The 21632-nt window shown below is 38.2% G+C and overlaps 1 protein-coding gene and 1 long non-coding RNA gene across 2 annotated transcripts; one reads left to right on the top strand and one right to left on the bottom strand.

Moving 5' to 3' along the window:
• Positions 1–14533: 14533 nt before the first annotated feature.
• On the bottom strand, positions 14534–16502 carry LOC5568194 (ER membrane protein complex subunit 3). Its single transcript, XM_001652083.2, has 3 exons — positions 16207–16502; positions 15162–15571; positions 14534–15064 (listed from the first exon to the last, which is right to left on the bottom strand). The coding sequence occupies exons 1-3, from the start codon at positions 16353–16355 to the stop codon at positions 14847–14849; spliced, it is 777 nt and encodes a 258-aa protein (XP_001652133.2). The 5' UTR covers positions 16356–16502; the 3' UTR covers positions 14534–14846.
• A 126-nt stretch (positions 16503–16628) lies between these two features.
• Positions 16629–17547, top strand: LOC5568193. The gene is made up of 2 exons (XR_002501030.1): positions 16629–16676; positions 17130–17547. It is a non-coding gene; the product is annotated as an uncharacterized LOC5568193 (long non-coding RNA).
• The last annotated feature ends 4085 nt before the right edge of the window (positions 17548–21632 follow it).

Genomic DNA, 21632 nt, shown 5'->3' with positions numbered 1-21632 from the left:
CATTTAATACCAGTCAATCAATCCACCCTTTCGTAACGCTTTTTTTTATGAACATCGCACTTTTTATGAACTGTCACACCACAGATACCTACCCCCATCAGCATAATTGAATTTGTAAATGGGCCCGAAAAATTGTTCGATATAAGACGAGTTTCAAATGACACACCCGCAAAGTTATTTTATGCCCAAAACGTCCATTATGCCTAACGTATATTATGCCTAACATCCATTATGCCTAATGTCTTTATGCCTAACGTCCATTATGCCTAACATCCTTATGCCTAACGTCCTTATGCCTAACGTCTTTATGCCTAATGGGGTATACTCTTTTAATTTAACAACTACTATCCATAAAAGCATAACTGTCCCATGTGGAAAAAGCAGGCATTGAGAAAATAACGTTTTTTTTTTTTTTTATTTTATTTTTTTTTTTTTTATTTTTTTTTATTTTTTTTTTTTAATTTCTTTATTAGTATCATTCCAAACATTACATTCATTTCTTATATCTAGGTGTTCTGTGTTATTTGACAACACTATCATCCTAATTTGGTAAAACAAATTTAAGATTTAATTAACATTTTGTTAACAACATATTACATTTCATTTGCCGTAGCAGTTCAGTTTTTTTACAGGTGAGTTGATTTCACCTGCTTATAAGAGAAAAAAAACGTTTTTAATATTACTTAAACCTAACTTAACCTAAAACATATAACGCATTAATCGTGGCAATAGAAGATTGTTAACGATTTTTGCCTGAAATTATTAATGATTGTATTTGACATTTTGTTCCAATGTTCAACATTGGATATTCTATGTAACTCATTGGTACTATACCAGGGAGGAAGCTTCAGAATCATTTTCAAAATTTTATTTTGAATTCTCTGCAGAGCTTTCTTCCTGGTATTACAACAGCTAGTCCATATTGGTACAGCATTACAACATGGCTGGCCTGAAAATTTGTTTGAATATCAAACAGCTTGTTCTTAAGACAAAGTTTTGATTTTCTATTAATAAGGGATAGAGACATTTTACATATTTATAACATTTGGCTTGAATGCCCTCAATGTGATTTTTGAAAGTTTAAATTCTTATCTAGCATGAGCCCTAGATACTTAACTTCATCTGACCAATTTTATTGGAACCCATCTCATCGTGACAACATGTCTACTTGAAGGTTTCAAATAAAGAGCTTTTGGTTTATGTGGGAATATTATTAGTTGAGTTTTGGAAGCATTAGGAGAAATCTTCCATTTTTGCAAGTATGCAAGAAAAAAATATCCAAACTTTTTTTGCAATCGACTACAAGATGACACGCAGGCTTCGTCCTTTGGCGGAGAGGCCTGTGTCATCCGCAAATAAAGATTTTTGACATCCCTGAGGTAACTCAGGTAAGTCAGATGTTGAAAATATGTTATAATATTGGTCCCAAAATGCTGCCTTGAGGAACACCAGCTCTTACAGGAAGTCTTTCAGATCTGGAGTTTTGATAATTAACCTGAAGTGTACGATTTGACAGATAACTTTGAATTATTTCTAACAATGTATGTTGGAAAATTAAAGTTTTTTTAATTTTACAATCAAACCTTCATGCCAAACACTGTCGAATGCTTTTTCTATGTCTAGAAGAGGCAAGACCAGTAGAATAGCCTTCAGATTTGTTGGAACGGATCAAATTTGTTACACGTAAAAGTTGATGAGTGGTCGAATGTCCATGGCGGAATCCGAACTGTTCATTGGCAAAAATTGAATTTTCGTTGATGTGGGCCATCATTCTGTTCAAAATAACCTTTTCAAAAAAGTTTACTGATGGAGGAAAGCAAACTGATTGGACGATAGCTAGAAGCTTCTGCAGGATTTTTGTCTGGTTTTAAAATTGGAAACAACCTTAGCATTTTTCCATTTGTCAGGAAAATATGCTAATTGAAAACATTTGTTAAATATATCAACTAAAAATGATAAGCTACTTTCTGGAAGTTTCTTGATGAGGATGTAGAAAATTCCATCATCGCCAGGAGCTTTCATGTTTTTGAATTTTTTAATAATAGTTCTCACTTCTTCCAAATCAGTCTCCCAGGCATTTTCGAAAACGTTCTCTTGATTGAGAATATTTTCGAACTCCTGAGTAACTTCATTTTCAATTGGACTAGTAATCCTAAATTAAAATTGTGCGCACTTTTCAACTGCATAGCAAGTTTTTGAGCTTTTTCGCAATTAGTTAGTAATAATTTGTTTTCCTCTTTCAATGCCGGTATTGGCTTCTGAGGTTTCTTCAAGATTTTAGATAATTTCAAAAGGGCTTAGAGCCAGGGTCCAATTGGGAAATTTTATTTCAAAATTTTGTTTCTTAATTGAGCAAAACGTTTCTTGATTTCTTTCTGCAAAATCCTGCCATATAATTTTCATAACAGGATCGCGAGTGCGTTGAAATTGCCTTCTCCTCACGTTTTTAAGACGGATCAAGAGTTTAAGATCATCGTCTATAATCACGGATTCAAATTTTACTTCACATTTTGGAATTGCAATGCTCCGGGCTTCAACAATGGAATTTGTTAAAGTTTCAAGAGCATTGTCAATATCAAGTTTAGTTTCTAAAGAAATGTTAACATCAAGATTGGAGTCAACATACGTTTTATATATATTCCAGTCGGCTCGTAAATAATTGAAAGTGGAGCTGATAGGATTGAGAATCGCTTCTTGGGATATTTGAAATGTAACAGGGACATGATCAGAATCAAAAATCAGCATGAGTAATCAGTTGGCTACAAAGATGACTAGAGTCGGTTAAGACCAAATCAATCGTAGATGGATTTCTAGAAGAGGAAAAACATGTGGGGCTATCAGGGTATTGAATTGAGAAATATCCTGAAGAGCACTCATCAAATAAAATTCTGCCGTTGGAATTACTTTGAGAATTATTCCATGACCGATGTTTGGCATTAAAGTCACCAATGACAAAAATGTTGACTTATTGCGAGTCAATTTACGCAAGTCAGTTTGGAGCAAATTAACTTGCTGCCCAGAGCATTGAAAAGGCAAATAGGCAGCTATGAAAGTATATTTACCAAACTGTGTTTCAACAGAAACACTTAAAGTTTCAAAAAACTTTAGTTTCAAATGATGAAAACAGTTGATGTTTATACGCCTATGAATGATGATTGCAACTTCCCCCACATGCCCCATCAAGTCGATCATTACGATAAACAAAAAAGTTAGGATCTCTTTTGAGTTTAGATCCAGGTTTAAATACGTTTCGGTAATAACTGCTATATACACGTTATTAACCGTAAGAAAATTAAACAGCTCGTCCTCTTTACCATTCAGAGAACGAGCATTCCAATTTAAAATATTTAAATTATTATTTGGATCCATTAGAAAAACGTAATCCAATAACAATTTTATTTGTAAATTTTACACCTACTTGGACTGCTTCAGTCATAGTGGTGGCTTTGAACATTGCATCAATCATTAGATTCAATTGTTCAGTTAGAAAATTAAAATCAGAGGCAGACATGTCATGTGATTTCCCATTGGAATTTCCGGTAGACGAAGAAGCGGAGTTACCTGTGGCGGTAGGGTTTTTTCCATTTGATTTGAAACAAGTAGAATGGGTACCCATGGATCGAACAGGGGAGGAGTTCGAGTTTCCTGCTACGATATCGGCAAAGGATTTACCGTGGGTAGATACATTCGAAATAGAAAGATTCGAACGGCTACCCGACGGAATAAAATTAGTTTGTGAATGAGCATGATTATGATCTTCCTGATGGGTATGATTCATGATCAAGCGATCGTTAACTGAAAAATGAGCATTGTTCGATACTCTACCAGGCAAATTCCGGAAACGACCGTTATCGTAACGGATATTATCTTTCATCTGCCTGGCACGAGCCTCAATGACCTTTTTGCGTGAAGGACAATTCCAAAAATTGGACTTATGGTTAGCCCCGCAATTACAACATATGAATTTGGTGGTATCTTCCTTCACTGGACAGACGTCTTTGGCGTGAGAAGAACCTCCGCAAATCATGCATTTAGCATCCATGCGACAATTTTTTGTACCATGACCCCACTTTTGGCACCGACGGCACTGAGTGGGGTTCTGGTAATTTCCTCCAGGTTTCTGGAAATGTTCCCATGTCACACGGACATCAAACAAAAGTTTTGCTTTTCTAAAGCTTCAATATTATTTAGTTCTTTTTTGTTAAAGTGAACTAAATAAAATTCTTGAGAAAGCCCTTTCCGAACAATTCCAGATTGGGTTCTCTTTTTCATAATGATTACTTGGACTGGGGAAAATCCAAGTAAATCATTTATTCCATTTTTGATCTCTTCAGGTGATTTATAGTCACTTGAGAGACCTTTCAAGACAACTTTGAACAAACGTTCAGTTTTGTCGTCATAAGTGAAAAATTTGTGCTTCTTCTCTTCAAGATGTTTGAGAAGAAGCTCACGATCTTTAAGAGTTTCCGGCAAAACGCGACAGTCTCCTTTCTTTGCGATTTGGAAGGAAACCTTGATTCCCCTAATGGAGTTCAAGATCTCCTGCCTAAATCCCCCAAACTCGGAACAACTGACCACGATAGGCGGCACACTTTGCTTCCTCACTTGAATCAAAGAGCCTGGGCTAGAGGCTGCTTCGATTTGGTGTTCGGAAAATTTGTCTAGAGCATCGAACTGATTGCTCATTTCGATACAATTATTCATTTCACCCTTGGAAGAAAGTTCGCATTCCGGGGAAACGTCCTTTCTTCCATTCTTGCCACGTATAGTGACAGTTTTAAAACCCACTTTTTTGGAAGGAAGTAGTGAATTCAGAGATTCACCCTTCCTTTTGTTAGTTGTTGATACCATGTTTAATTAATAAACGAAAGAAGACGTGACCTTCGAAAGGTTTTTTCCCAAGACGGTGTCCAAGAAGGATTACCACCGCTAGCTTTCGCCAACGGGTCCAACGAAAAATCGAAGGCACGGGTCCAAACAAGGATCGTAAAGGGATCAATAGTAGAAAAAATAGTACTGAAAAGTACTGTTTTTGTAGCACTGAAAAGTACTGTTTTATTGCTTTAGGTAGTTTTTAAGAAAACTTCCAAGAGCAGAGAGAATTCGTGTACGCACAGCACGAAGGTACGATGCGCACTGAGAAAATAACGTTTAAAGTTTGTCTTCTCATACAAATATTCATAATTGAGCTTCCAATAAATTACTTATTTTTACCAAAGAAATTTGTGTGTATGTTTCCACAAACCGAAAGTCGCCATCTTTTACTTTGTCTTGGATAGAGAAATGGCGTCATACATCGTTTTCAAACATCTACTCATCCAGTCCGTTCCGAAAATACCCATTTTGCATTGGTTTCCACCAATGGCGAAGCTATGATTTTTTTTTTATGGAGGGAGCCTAACGAATTCTTGGTTTACCGAAGTAATGTCAGTCGCAATAATCAGGATTTTCACAAACTTCGTAGTATAGTATTGATTTTATCTGTTTGTGATTTTGTCTCATGTCGCTGCACATCATTGATATTAGTACCGTAAAACAAGGTTACTTTGTGATATGTCTGATTCGACCAGAATGGGAAAACGCCATTTCGATATGTAACCCGATGATATGAGATACCGAGATCCTCACTGAGTGGCCACACACATGTATAAAAAGCGAAGGAATAAACGATGATGAGTGAGTCTATAAAAGTCTATCTTTGAGTTCGTTACTTTAAAGTTAGAAAGCTTATCCTTATAGTGAAATACTACAGTTACCCTTTTAGTGAAATATTACAGTGTCGGCGAGGAACAATTCTAACCAGTAATTTAGTGACGGAAAATGATTACAAGGTTTAAGAGAGTGCGAACTTAACACGTGCTTATTAGGCACATGAGTATAACATTAGTGTACGAATAATTCGTTAGTCGTTATAGTAAAATCGTTGCAATTCAAGATATAGTTAATCAAGGTGATACAAAGGGCACATTTTTACTTCAAAAGAACCATATAAGTGATCTGTAATGTGAATAGCTGTTTGTTCTTGAACAAAGCCCTTTGTGAGAAGATTTCGCCAGTTTTTTTTTTCAGGAAAAAATTTGATTATTTCTGCACTTTGTTTCAAAGATTTGTGTTTTGGATTTTTAAAACAAGTACTGGTATCTTAGTTATTGGTTGCAGTTGAAAGATTGCATAACTATTAATTTTGAATGCACTTATATGATGTTTCATATGATTGAAAGTCTATTTTTGGTTTTGGGGTAACTTCGATAATGGGTATGTATCACATATCACATGATAATCCACAACCAAACCATTGTATGACATCATTGCTATTGGAACTGGATTGTAGATTGTTAATAGAGAGTGTGGATAAGATTCAATGAAATCACCTACGAAACTGTTTTAAGTTGAAACAAATATATCAAACACCGTTAGAGGTCTACAAGAGTTTGTATATTGTGCATCCGAGTATTCGCTGCAATGTCGCTCAACTATCGCGTCGCTGGACTGACGAGCGGGAGTTGAAGAACTGTAAAGGCCCAAACGCAATAATAGCGACAAATCCTTAATAAGGTCCGGGAATACAACTTGTAGACTCACCATCTGTTCATCGATTTCAAGGTGGTGTGCGATTCGGTAAAGAGAAATGAGTTATTGCAGATAATAATAGAACATGGTTTTCCGACGAAACTGATTAGACTGATTCGTGCAACGTTAGGTGGATCGAAATCAAGTGTGCGGGATGCGGATTATATTTCGAGCTCCTTCGTAACCTTTGATGGAATGAAGCAAGGAGATGCGATTTTGAACCTTTCGTTTAACATTGCTCTCGAAGGATCTATTAAGAAAGAAGCGATACCATCGTCACCCGGTCGCATATACTCCTGGGTTTTGGGACGATATCGATTTCCTTAGACGAGTGGTTAGAGCCGGCGGCTACTAAGCAAAGCCATGCTGAAGGTGTTTGATTGAAGGGGTCCGATTCCCGCTCGGTCCAGGATCTTTTCGTAATGGAAATTTTCTTGACTTCCATTGGCATAGAGTATCATCGTATCCTTAGCTCCATTCAAAGTAGTTTGGTTTATACGACATATTATTTCCCTATTTTGAAAATTCCGAAATCATGAGTTGAGGATAACTATTCATATTAATCTATCACCTTGAATACGGTTATACATTAAAATGGGTGGTGTATCACAATAGGTCAAACAAATGGTCGCAGTGATTATACACCCAACCAGGCTTGAGAACTGTGATCACAATTTGCCACAGTTCATCGATTCTGCCAGTCAACCAAAACACAAAGCAGAAGCAGCATCAATACCATCAGGTGTTGCGCTGCCAACGGTTCACACACTGCTTGACTGTTTTTGTCTCTCCACTATGACCGTTTTCGGGCAGCCATCTCGAGGTGAATGATTGGAAAAAATGTAAAATAATTCAATCGCTAATATTTCGCTTGTGTTTTCAACTAATTGATATCTATTAGCGTTAACAGAAAGAGCACAATCATTCCGTTGCGATACATATAAACAAGTTCAATTTCATGCTGCCTTTATCGAGCAAAAATGCAAAACCCCGAAAACCGGAAAAATCGTGTCACCACTGTGCTCGAGTCATTTCGCATTCGGATTTGAAAAAAACGTTGCGAAGAAGAAGATTACAGTTTTGAAGAGCCGTGACATTTTTTTGTTTTGAACGGTCATAGTTTGCTTCGGATTTTGATGGTCGTGTAGAAAAATGTGAATGTCGAGGTGGTAAATGTTTGCTACAGTACATTTCTCATCCCTGCACCCAACACAGAAAAAAAAAACTGAGAAACATGCTCTGTCCCAATGGGGACGTAATGCCAAGAAAAAGAAGAAATATATATAGTTGCCCGAAAAACTCTCTCTCTCCGGCAATTTCAACTAGTGGTCATTTTTTTCACTAGAATCGCACTGAAAAATCTCTTTCCGACAATTTTGCTTTCAATTACCCACGGAGAAATCTGTCTCCGCTTATGTATACCTTTTCAATGGTACATTTTACCATTTAACTCCTATAGATATAACTTACCGTTTACCGCACTGCGCCATGTAGTAACCGAACTTCGATTAACACTACGCGTTCGAAGCTTTGAATGAACAACCCCTGCTGGAAGAGACATTCTTGTTTTAATGGAAGGTTATATTCCCAGGTCTAATCCTTCTCCCGACAGCAAGCCAATAGTTCATTTTACGAAACGGCAACACTGATGATATTGCTGTTACTTTCACACGTTACGACACCGCCTCCTGTCAAAATTTCATTCATAAAATAAGCGATCAGCTGTTCAAAAACGTCTCGTATATAAAACTCGTATAAAAACGTCTCGTATATATAATACGTCTCGTATTATAAAATGGACTATAGGGCGCTTGCAGCAAACAAAAGTGTGCCCAACGGCCCCCTTTGATTTTGCTCGGTAATGGTTTGAAACGGAAAACACGCTACAAAACGTTTCCCAGCAAAATCAAATAGATCCACACTAAACTAAGGGCCCATTCAAAAATTTCATAACGCTGGAGGGGGTGGGTGGTTGTCTTAGCGATGTTACAGTTCGTACAAAAATAGAAAAATATCAATACGAAAAGCGTCACAATGGGGTGGGTGGGTGTCCAAAATGGCCAATTTTAGCGTTATGAAATATATGAACAAGCCCTAAGGCTGCAAGCGATAATCTCCTTTCTCTTTCTCGCACCTATCATTTGGATTCTCTTTCATTCATCTACCATTCACTCATGCCGTTCACGGCCATCAATAGGCTAGGAGAAGTGGATGAACAAGGATGAATCTGTCATTCAAATACTTGTCAAATTTCATACAAAATCTACTTTTTCTCAGCGATAAGTTCATCCCTCATTCATGCTAGGTGAACCACTTCCCCTAGCCTATGGATCAGTGCACGAGTTCACTAATTTGACGGTTGAGTGGTGCCGAATTCACTAGTTTCCATGGTCACATAAATAACACGGCACCGCTAAAACGTCAAATAGTGAACCCGTGCATAGGTCCATCGTATGCAGAACGATTTGTTAACACACACAACCACAGTCCTTCATCATCATCATTCATTTTAGGCGGCATCCGTTTATTACGTAACGCTTAAATTGGAAATTTTAAAATTTTTGTATGAGTCGTAACGCTGGAGCCTACCAACTCCCTAAGGCAAGACGTGACAGGTCACAGTACAAAAATGAAACCAATTGCCTGTCAAAAAAGACCACTTCTCATTGGTCGTTTTGGCAAAGGCCTACTTTTACATCGTTTAGTTGGATTTCAACAGGGCACTTTGTTGCTAGCCCGGCCGTGTTGCTAGATCATAAATTAAAGTTTCATAAAAAGTTTGAAATTTTTTCATGAAGTCTTTTTGTTTCGAATCCATTTATGTTCCATGTTAACTTTTCCGCATGAACTCCTACAATACTAAAATCAATTAAATATACTTAATTGAGAGCAATATAATGGAAATTGTGTCAATTTTCTCTACAAGTATTGCCGGTTTCTAATAAAAACCTGAATTTTTAAAAATAAAGCATCCTCTATTGCACTATGTGAATGAAGCGTGCAAGAAACAACCAAATTATGGGGAGTATACCCCATTAGGCATAAAGACGTTTGGCATAAGGACGTTAGGCATAAGTATGTTAGGCATAATGGACGTTAGGCATAAAGACATTAGGCATAATGGATGTTAGGCATAAAAGACGTTAGGCATAATGGACGTTTGGCATAAAATTACTTGCGTGTGTGCCATTCAAAACTCTTGTCATTTCGAAAATTGTTTGGGTCCATTTCCAAATTCCATTACGTTGATGGGGGTGGGTGGGTGTTCTTAAGATGTAACAGCTCATAAGTGAACATTCCATAATTAATTGGTTAGTTATAAATTACTATTTTCGGTGTTTTGAAATTTGACAACTATTCCATTAAGTATGCATTCATGTTTGCGATGTGCAAGTGTTATTAATTTCTAGAAATGTTCGTTTTGGTGAGTATATGCCATATTTTGTTATATTTCTCTTACATAATTGCGTTAATTCTAAAGAAGATTTCCATATAATTTTTGGTACTTGATTAACTTGAAGACAACAATCTAGAGTTAAGTCAAAAAATCATATTATGAACTTCAACAATAATATTCTGGTAGTGTGACACCAAGAAGAGCGCTACATTCCAACTCCGAGTCTGCTCATCAATTTAATGTAGTGAAAACAGTTCCTTTGCCTCTTTTGCCAACAATTTTCGATATTTTCAAACAATTTTGAACAACCACATATTTAAGCACCTTGAACATGTGTGAAATTCGTCGAGTTTGAAAAGTAAAATTTGATTTCAAAGTCAATTTATCAGTCAAGTTCAAATATAACATAGCATAGTATTCAGAACTTAGCATGACGTGCATTTTTTTATGGAAATATTTACATCTACAATTCCAAAAACAATTAGAACAGCAAGAATCCACAAAACAGCATATTATTGGAAGAAGGTGATTTTTAAACAGCCTTCTCTTCCAGATATTAAATTAAACGTATAATTATAAAGAAGAGTCTATGATTCAAAGAAGGGATAATTTATGATGGAAGTATTAAGAGTAATAATGACATTAATTACTGAATGAGTATGTCTCGAAAGAACAATTTAATTATAAAAGAAAAAAAAAATGCTGATTAAAACATTAGCAGCGCTAACTCCAGTAATTTTGGCGACAGTATAACTATGAAGAACAGCCTTCAATTTAAAGAAGGGACGGACCTGGTGTAGTGGTTAGAACACACGCCTCTCACGCCGAGGACCTGGGATCGAATCCCATTCCCGAGATAGTCACTAAAAATTTCAGTGACGACTTCCTTCGGAAGGGAAGTATAGCCGTTGGTCCCAAGATGAACTAGCCCAAGGGGTAAAAATCTCGTTAATAAAGATAGAAAAAAAAGAAGGGATAATCTCTGATGAAAAAATTGCCAATAATATGTGTACAACCAAACTCAAAAGATGAGCAGCAGTTACAGTGTCGTTCTTATTCTTGGCATTACGCCCCAACCCAAGTTCTTAGTTAAGTGTTCTAGGAGCACTTCCACAGTTAGGGGTCATGTACAAATTATGTAATGCTCCAAGGGGAAGAGGGGGTCAAGCCAAGAGTGACAAGCCTTACAAAATTTTCGAAGAATTCATACAAATAACGTGACAAACGGGGTGAGGGGATCGAAAAAGTCGAAATTTAAAGTGACATAATTTGTGTACCATCTCTTATTAAGCAAAAGTTTGCTTTGGCAAAGTAATAATTTTTCATTCTTATTTGTGCACGATACATGAGCACGATTATTCATGGCCAAGGACCATGGATCTATTTGGAATCGAACTAAAATACCTTCAGCATGGCTTGACTCTATGGTAACAGAAGTTACCACATGCTAATGATTTAATCAAGTGTTGTCCTAGAAATTGACCTCAAAGGATTCACAACTATGGGACGACTGCAAGACAATCGCATTTCAAAGGACACACTGTTATCATTGGAGCCCTCTACAATTACCAAAAAAGTCAGCTCACATTTTTTACCAATTTCAGTTTTCATTTTGGAAATTATGCCTATCGTCCATTATGCCTAATGACCATTATGCCAAACGTCCATTATGCCTATCGTATTTATGCCTATCGTACTTATGCCTAACGTCCTTATGCCTAACGTATTTATGCCTAACGTCGTGCACCCAATTATGGGCATTGATATTTGAATTTGTTCACAAAATTTTCTTAAAATGAATACTGGTAGCACTGGCTGTTGTATCGTCAACAATCAAAAAAATCCAAACGTCATTGTTACGTGAAAAATCACGTAGATCATTCCAAATTCATTTTACCTTCACTTCACCTGACTAAGATAAAGATCACTAAACCATTCATAACCACCAAATAGTGACTCGGTAATGTTTACTGAGGTTACCTATCGCACTTACGTGGAATTCACGTAGGTGCCTGAGTTCATTTTGACATCTGCATAGTGTACGTACATTCGGTGTTGAGCTCAAATCCTAAGATGGCGCCCGCTTGATTTTTGAAGAACTTCAGAAGCACTGCTGCTTTAAACACTGTGTAAGATTGATTTCAAGGTAAATATGCTTTGAATACCGAAGAATCCCTGCATTACTTCATATTTTATATCAGATTTATGACCTCTATCAATTATAGCACGCGAAGGCTACAACAAGACAGACCAAACTCACAAAATTGGGGAACCAGGATTCAAAATGCTCAGATTGACAATAAAAATATCACAATCTTTTAAGTTTGCTTGAATTTTCCAATTGGGAATTAGTTTTCTTTCAAAGCCTTTTAGAAATAAGATTGGTCTTTATTACAATTAAATTTAATGCAAAACCATCTAGGTCCTATTGAAACACTTCGTAAAGGCTACCGGAAAATCCACGTAGCTCTTACGTTTAGCGACGGTGGAATGGACGAACTTCCAAAGTTCATGCGTTCATTCTGGGCTACTTATGATTTACGTAAGAGCTACGTGAAAAGTGCGATGGAAAAAAATCACGTATGTTTTCACGTAACAATGACGTTTGGATTATTTTGAGTGAAGGATATCGGCCGAAAAACAACTGGGCAGTCTTAGTTGAGCTGTCACGTCCTGTCCTAGCCAACTCCCTCCCCTCTAAGCGTTACGTAATTAGTGGATGCCGCCTTATTCATATCGAAGAGCTTTTCTAACACTCCTATAAACTTTCGACTACTGTGCTCTCAATGAATTTCAACCACTTACACAGCTCATTCACTACACCCATAAGTTACGGATCTCCAACTACGCAGTTCGTGGAAATTTTCAAAACCGTCCAACATGGAAACCGCGTATTTTAATTACACCATAGATAAGGGGATATCTGTATAATGTTTACCGAACTCTTCAAATTGAGCACATTAGGCAAAATTGTTATGACTCGATTTCGTCCATGATGAAGCTCCAGAGTAGAAATTTCTGTGCGCGTACTGTACTGCTGTGAAGTCAATTTGCGAATGTATGCACAACTGCATACCGACAGGCGCTTTTTATAAGATGTACATAAGTGCATAGATTGAGGAGATTGTTTTCATCTTCTCCTTTGAACTCTAATAAAATTAATGTGCCTCTATTTTCTTAACCGTCCCAGGTAGGTAAGGGTTCATTCAAATATTACGTAACGCAAAATATGTCAATTTTAGACCCCCTCCCTCCCCTACGTAACAGCTTTTGTATGGACAATTTTAAATTTTTGTATGGACCGTAACACTATGTAAGACCCCCTCCCTCCCCCTGTTGCGTTACGTAATATTTGAACGATCCCTAATATGGAAATCCCATAGAATGGAACAATTCTCGCATAACTTATGATCTCGCCCTAAAAGCCATTGGTAACCATGTGTGTAGCTCGTTGTTTCTGAGCATTTGAATAGATTTACACGTTATTTAACAACTCTATGGCGAAGAAAGGATCATTCTCTACCTGCTGGTGGTGTTGGTTTGGATGCTTAATCATTCATTTGCTCAGAAACAATGAACTACACACGTGGTTACCAATGGCTTTTAGGGCGTTATCTCAGATTATGCGAGAATTATGCGAAAAGAGACAGTAGTCTTATATAGCAACGAATGAGATTCATAAATTCAATACACTTGGTTGTTCAAAAGCTTTTCGAGAAAATATCACTTTTCATGGAACAATATCGTAGACGAATATGTAGTCAGTATGTTAGCGTTGAGAACAGCCTATTACTTCAATTCTCGCATAATCTGAGATAACGCCCTAAAAGCCATTGGTAACCACGTGTGTAGTTCATTGTTTCTGAGCAAATGAATGATTAAGCATCCAAACCAACACCACCAGCAGGTAGAGAATGATCCTTTCTTCGCCATAGAGTTGTTAAATAACGTGTAAATCTATTCAAATGCTCAGAAACAACGAGCTACACACATGGTTACCAATGGCTTTTAGGGCGAGATCATAAGTTATGCGAGAATTGTGATATTTCGAAAACAAGATGGTGTGTGTATTGTTTTAAGAGGAACTTCAACCCGAAGGGCATTCATCCTTAACACTTCAGTCGTCGCGCTGTTGTATTTTGTACAACACCGCTGAAAAATCCTCGCTTTTTGTTCACAACAGCAGCGCGGTGGTTCTGACGGTGGCAATCCGTGCGACGACTGGAAGGTTAACTGAATATTGGCGTATACCTAAAAATCTGCATTAGTCTGCTCTACGCAAAACACCTATAACTTGTATGAATCTGCTTTTTTCTGTGGGTCGAAACGATTTGCTTTTACATCTCGTAACACGAGAGAACCCAAGCCACAAGTCGAGTCTAGTACACGACACTCACTGAAGACGGCCTTACAGTTGAGGCCGAAATATGCGTATCTGTCAAAGGATACACACTCTAGTGGAATTAAATGGTATAGTATTGAATTCGTTTTTTCATCTACTTAGATAATTGTAATTGGTTGACAAAATCTTTCATCGAAAATGAAGTGCATCAAAAAGTCAACACGTTTGCTATGGAGTTGCCTCATGAAAATTATTTATTTCGCCCATGCAATGAACTATCGCATACAATATTATAGTCTTTCGGACTTTTTTCCATTAGACTAACTAAATATTCTCGTTCACAAAATGCCGTTTTCTTTGAAGGAAAAAGGCTATTCTGACACACAAACGCAATGTTTAAAATAAATATCTGCGATACTTATTACACTATTTAATTTTATGCACATTGAATGATACCAAATGTAAAACTTTCGCTAGTAGATAAAATAACAATTTTCTTTTGTGGATTCTCGCGAGACAATGTTGATGATGTCCATTTTAGTTTTTCAGGGCACTATCTTCGCGACCGTGATAAACGGCATCCGATGGGCCGCTGGCAGCCATAAGCATGTCCGTTTCTATGTTCGCCAGAGCATTCTGGTACTCGGTGATCTCCAGCGCTTCCCATTCGGCCTTGAAGGCGGCCTTGGGATCCTGAGGCATGGCCACGGCTGCTCCCGACATCTGATCTTGCATGGTTTGCGTCTGGTCCGCAGCTAGAGTGGGGCAAACGGGAATTTGAACATAAGAAATAACCATACACATTTAAATCTCGTTTGTGATCTGAGTGTAACAGGGTCACTCTGAACTTACCATTATTCTCTCCCAGCACCAGCGTGTAGATACTCCTCAGGCCGAACACGTTCAAGAAGTACCACGAAGCGGACGACACCCATGCGGCATCCAGCGAGGCCAGCTCGATACCCCGCTGCAACATGGGCTTGAAGCGCAGCGTCAACGGGAACGGTACCTTCGTCGTCACGAATCCGGAGAACATCCAGTTGATCCACCCTCCGATGACGATCATGGGCAGCACGTTGATGAAGTTACCCTTGACCATGTCGGACAACATCGCCGTCGAGTTGGGACTGGGCGGTGCCCGTTTCTGCGTTTTGAAGTAACCTGTCTCCTCGTTGTTGAAGTAGTGCCGTCTCATGGCGAATGACTGCGGAGTTAGGTATTTGCCATTCTCGCGGAGGAGCCGTGCTCGAATCATGGCCTGACTGTTGGGTTGAAAAACACAAGTCAAAATATGTTATTTTACGTTACATTCATTTCTAATAAAATATAATAATGATATTGTGTATTTCTTTCACTACTGGACTGCGAAGTGCGGCCTCATAAGTGCGAAAGTGTGAATAAAAGTGCGGGATTGCATTGAATCCTGTTGATGTCTTCGGAGCACTTATTCTTTGATTTACGTAGAATAAGTCCCCCGAAGACACCTATGCGATTTGATGCAATTGCGCACGCACTTTTATTAGCGTTTCCGCATTTGTAAAAACTTCTGCGATAGTCCAGTGGTGAAAGAAATGCGCAATAATAATAATTACTTTTCAGTTTTATTGAGTTTGGGAGAATATCCAGAATATTGCTGCTCTATCAACGAATCGCGGAAATAGTGACTTTACTATTTTTTTCTGGAAAAGAGGCTTTCTGTAGCAAATTGTAACTTTTTAGTGACCTGGTCGAAAATAGTGACCGCCATTAAAAAGTGACTCGCTACCAGCCCTGTACTTGGCAGTGCAATTTTTGGAGAATTGAGAAGCACTGTTTCGTTTAGGTATTTCGAAACATCCGTCAGCAGGAAGAATTAAGCAATGATATTCTGGATATAGGTGATTACCGATAAACTTACCTGTCCTGAATCTGCGTGAGTTCGACCTTCTTCTGGGAGGAAATCAATATCGAGAAGTAGTGACGAATGATACCGACCAGAAAGGTGATCACCACTATGGGCAGAAACACCCAGCCGCGGATGTTGGGATCGATGAGCAGCTCTGCCATGTCGTTCCTACACAATTATTCACACAATTCAGCAGCAAATGATCGCAATTTTTGGTAGAAAACTAGAAATAATTATCGGAATCGAACGAGATTCACGTCGAGGTGGTCTGATGAAAAAATACTTTTTGACAGCTACTCATCAGCCGATTCGATTGGTCGGTCTAGTAAGGGCTCGCAGGTCATTGATTGGGGCTTCGCGAAGCGTGCATCGATGAACGAAATGTCAAAGTTCGGTTTTTTGATCGATTGTCAAGCCGAGCGTTTTGTATATACAAAGTACGCAGCCGGTTGTTAAACATCGTCAGAAAAATATTGCTTCTCGTAAGTTCTTCAGTTAAAATAGTTTTAAACTGTTAGTTTTGTATAATTTGCTGTCAGATAATAGTGTTTTAGCTATAAGTTTATGTAGTGATTGAAGGTTGAGTAAAAAATGATTATATTATTCATTTTGATGGTTTCATAAAAAGTTTGTCAATGTTCGGTGCCCCATCAGCAATTTTGTTTAATGGTCAATGGCAGTGATGCCAATGTTCTGTTTGTGCCGGTACTTAAGGTGAAAGTGCGCAATTTCTACTGGATGGATTGATTTCTACCTCTTTTTCGAAGACAAATTAGGAAATCTGTTGATAGTTTTTGGATGAAATGGCTGCTTAGTATTTTAAACATTCTCGGTTGGTCCAGGGAAGTTGTACTTCCCTGAACTTAAATTTTTACACAGCGAAACAAAAATAACACCTCAAAATAAGTAAAAAGTGCATTTTTCCTTTGACCTAGGGCTGCCCATCAACCATCCTTCTAAACTCGCTTCAAACCAGCATCCACAACCCCGCGTCAAATGATGGAAAAGGAGAACAAATCCACCAACGACAATGGGCGGAAACCATCCGGGCGAGATCTGCAGTCGCTCCCGACGCGACAATACCTGGACCAAACGGTGAATCCCATCCTGCTGCAAGGCCTGAAGGCACTGGCCAAGGATCGACCCCAGGATCCAGTGCAGTATTTGGCGAACTTTCTGATGAAAAACAAAAGTCGCGTCGACGAGACCAACGGCGGCACGGAGGAGGGTTGAAAACAGTAGGTGAGTGACAAAAGGGGAAAACTTGGAAAATATGTTTTTTTATGTGTCCACTGTTTGGGGCAAAATATTGTGAAAATAGAATGTACAATCTGAAATCATGTGTATCTCAAATTGAAGCAAATTTTAATTTATTTTGATGACATTGCATTCAGGGTTTCAATGTTTCTGTGAACCCTTTGGAAGCCTATACATCACAAAAACTCATATCGGGTGACTTGTATTTTCGGTAGTTTTTTGAGTGGTTTTATATAAGCTATTGTGCTCAAATTTTGTATCAACGCTCTTAGCATTTGAGTGTCTCTTACTGCCGAATGTCAGAAGATTTGGTCTTAAAAAACCTCCAATAACGAACAGAACAGAATGGCTAAAAATACGTAAGTTCCCCTATATTAAATTCCAAAGTTAACACAGTTAAATCTCGCATAAACTGTTATCTCGCCCTAAAAGCCATTGGTAACCGAGTGTGTAGCTTGTTGTTACCAAGCAAACAAATGGATTTACACGTTATTCAACAATGCTACAATAAAAAGAAGATCATTTCCTATCTCCCAGTGGCTATACTTTTCATCCTGGGCCATTCATTTGCTTAGAAACAAGGAGCTACACACTCGGTTACCAATGGCTTTTAGGGCGAGATCACAAGTTATGCGAGAAATGTTTCATCGACTCATGAAATACATTTTAGAACACTATAGCTCAAGCGTGGCTAGGCAGCGATGCAATCTTGCGTCTTGAGGTGAAAAAATGATGACAAACCCGCATCTTATCACCTTTATTCATAGAAGAGAGGATCGACGAAGATAAATCGTTCATGCGACTTACGCCCTTATTCTAGCACACGCTTGAACTGTTTGTTTAAATGTTAGAATATTACAACTGTGCCTTCCTAAGCCGAGTGGTTTGAGTCCACGGCTCCAAAGCAAAGCCATGCTGAAGGTGTCTGGGTTCGATTCCCGGTCGCTCCAGGATCATGTCGTAATGGAAATTTCCTAGGCAACATCCATCATCGTATCTGCCACACGATGTACGAATGGATCATTAAAATAGCCAAAACGGCCACTATGGAAAGCATAGCTAGCGCCACCGTAGCCTTGTGTGTTTGACAGAACAGCAATGCTGTCACAATGTTAAATCCCATATACAGTGGCGCCTTTGTTTTGATGCGGTGTGCACTGACAAAAACTACCTTCAATGATCCATTCAAAAATGGCAACTTTGGCAAGAATGCTCTCAATTCATAACTGTGCATAGGCTCTGTCCCAGTGAGGACGTAATGTCAAGAAGAAGAAGAAAAAAAACTGCCGTTTGGGGAGACACAATTTACTGAAATAACTCAGTTTTGTCAATAGAATCCAGAGTGAATGCGTGGAGTGGCGAAGAGTATGAAGTCGAAAAAACTCGAACCGTCAACCTGGATCCTATTGAACAAAACAAACACGGCGTTACCCGTTCTGTGGCGTAGTCGGTTAACGCGCCCAATCTAGCGTATAAGGAGTCGTGTAATCGAAGCCCACCAGAACGATTCCATTATTTTTTCACAATTTTACATCTCAATTTGTTCAAATCGACTACGAACTACAGATTTTTTTTTCCAAAATACAATGTGTTCGAGATGTGATAAATATTTCAGTCATTGCTAATAGATGTTCAAACATCAGTAAAAAACTGCGCCGCCCACAAATTACGTAATGCTTGAAGGGGGGAGGCTCTAGTGTTACGACACAAACATTTCATAAAAAAAGAGTTACGGAAGGGGTCAAAAATTCCCAATTTTACGTTAGGTTATTTAAAAATAAAATGTGCGAAATATTTGTTTATTTAATTTCATCTGACCTTTTGCCTTAAATAAATATGTGATGATGAAAAGCCTACTTGAGTTTATTAACATATAAACCTTACTCAAAAAGGCATAAAAACCCCTATATCTTTTCTTCACAAAACATTAACAAGCATTTTTATAAGGTACATCTAACAATAACAATTGAATACATATTAAAATCAATTAAACGAGATATTGCGGCGCTCATTTTAGATCAACATCCAGCGGCGGTGGTAACGCGTAGATAATATGCGCGCAATTCAAACGTAACGTCAAAATTCAAGTAGGCTTGGATTTTTCGGTCTTGAATGACGCGAATGTTCCAAATTGGCTAAATCTGAATCATTTGATGATTCACGACGGTCTATTGACATTTTAAAATAATCGTAGACTTTTCTTGCAGAGTACAATAAAAGAACCTTAAAACATAATGCCAATCGCCAAACAACTGTAGCAAGAAATCAAACATTATGAACCGTACCACGCTGTCAGTGTTGCATTTGAACTAGAGATGGGCGACTCAGTCACGAATCATTCAAAAGAGTCGACTCTCAAAATTGAGTGAATGAATCACGGTTCTTTTCAAGAGAGTCACGATTCACTAGCTTCTCAAAGATGAGCCAAGAAAACTACCAAGGATCATATTTTTGAGTTAGACTTATCATAGTCAAGTACCCTAGACATGCATAAATAGTTGCTGAAGCTTTATGAAAAATAATCTTATCCAAAAATGGTTACATAAGGTCTTTTTTATACGGTTCCCCGTGCCGTGCAAAAAAAATCCGCGCAATAAAAAAAACCGTGCTGATTCCGGAATCCGTGTAAAAATAAATCGTGTTAATTCTGGAATCCGTGGGAAAAGTACCGTGTTAATTCTGAAATCCGTGTAAATAAGAAAAAAAGCCGTGTTAATTTCGAAATCCGTGTAAATAAGTAAAAAAAAAACCGCGTTAGTTCCGAATTCCGTGCAAAAAAAGTACCGTGTAAATTCCGAAAGGCGTGTAAAAAAAAGCTTGCAAAAAAAGTGTAAAAAAAACTTTAGTGTATATTATTTCTTAGGCGAAATACTGATTTTTTTCTGGTGTTTTAAATGAGTCACTGAATCGATCAAAAGAGTCGATTCACTTTTGTGAGTGAGTCATTTACGATTCGCTCCCGAAATTGGACCATTTTGCCCATCTCTAATTTGAACGCGTTCAGTTTGCGTTCCAGTTCAAACTTTTGAACGAGGGATCAAGTAGGCTTGAACATTGAGCAGTTCGAAAATTTGAACCCGTGCGAGCTGAAAATTGAACGAGAAATGAAAACTGTCGTCATGGCAGACACATGACATATTCCAATGCGGAAGCCTGGCAAAGATGTTAAGAAACATTTTAGGTTACATGTATTTGTAATGATATGAATTCAATATGTTCTGATGTAGTGTTTTTCGGGTTTTTAACCTCAATGTGCATTTGGAAGTGAACGGGCCGTTCATGAGCAGGTGCAGAATTTCGCGCAAGAGTTCAATGTCTACTAGGTTCTCATGCAAAATTAGAACGCGTTCAGTTCACTTTTGGCTCGCGTTCAGTTCAAAATGCATCCCTGCACGCTGTAACCTATGTCGAAAGGCGAGTGCTGATCGGTTGAAGTCAAAATGCTCGTAGTACGTTCTCGTTGAATCTGGCGGACATAAACCGTATTGGATCGTTGCAAGCTATAGTTGGCGGATCGGTGTCCATAATGCGTGGTATGCACCTGAAACGTAAAGCGCTCAAGTAAAATTTATCTTTTTTACCAAAGTAATTTTGACAGCTGATCCAGTATGAGCGAAGTATCACTTGCGGAATAATTGAGCGGCACATTTTTCCGTACGGAAAAGTGACAGCTCCATTTGATTTGCATGGCATGCGTCACCGACGTTATGAAATCAGCTCTACTTCTCAGCAGCGTACAGCTCAAGTAATTTCGATAGCGGAATCTTTCTTCGATCATTTATTGTCCTATCCTTTTGCACAGAACTTATGATCAGCGTACCAGCTATTCAGAAAGGCCCGGAGATTCCGGGTTGGAGCATATATCTCGAATTCGTCCAATAACGCGGGATCATCTATTTCTCCTAACGAGGATATAGCTGCAAATACTGCATGGTTGATAGCTCTTCTCCTCTGTAGCGTATAGAGGCCCAAAAGCTGACATCGGGCTTCAAAAGATAACAAATTGATAGCCCGCATAGAAAAATACAATTCGACTTACATTTGAAACAGTAAATCACCTGTATCCATAAAGGTTAATGTATCACGAATAATTGTATTTCTGTTAAACAGTATGAAGTCAAAAGCTTCAGAATATTAAAAATGGTTTGAGTAATCCATTACAAACAGTGACTGTACAACAT

Source organism: Aedes aegypti, chromosome 2, assembly GCF_002204515.2.
Source record: "Aedes aegypti strain LVP_AGWG chromosome 2, AaegL5.0 Primary Assembly, whole genome shotgun sequence".
NCBI classification, from domain to species: domain Eukaryota; kingdom Metazoa; phylum Arthropoda; class Insecta; order Diptera; family Culicidae; genus Aedes; species Aedes aegypti.
Note: the sequence above shows the minus strand (reverse complement) of the source record. Positions and strands in the feature narration are given on the sequence as shown.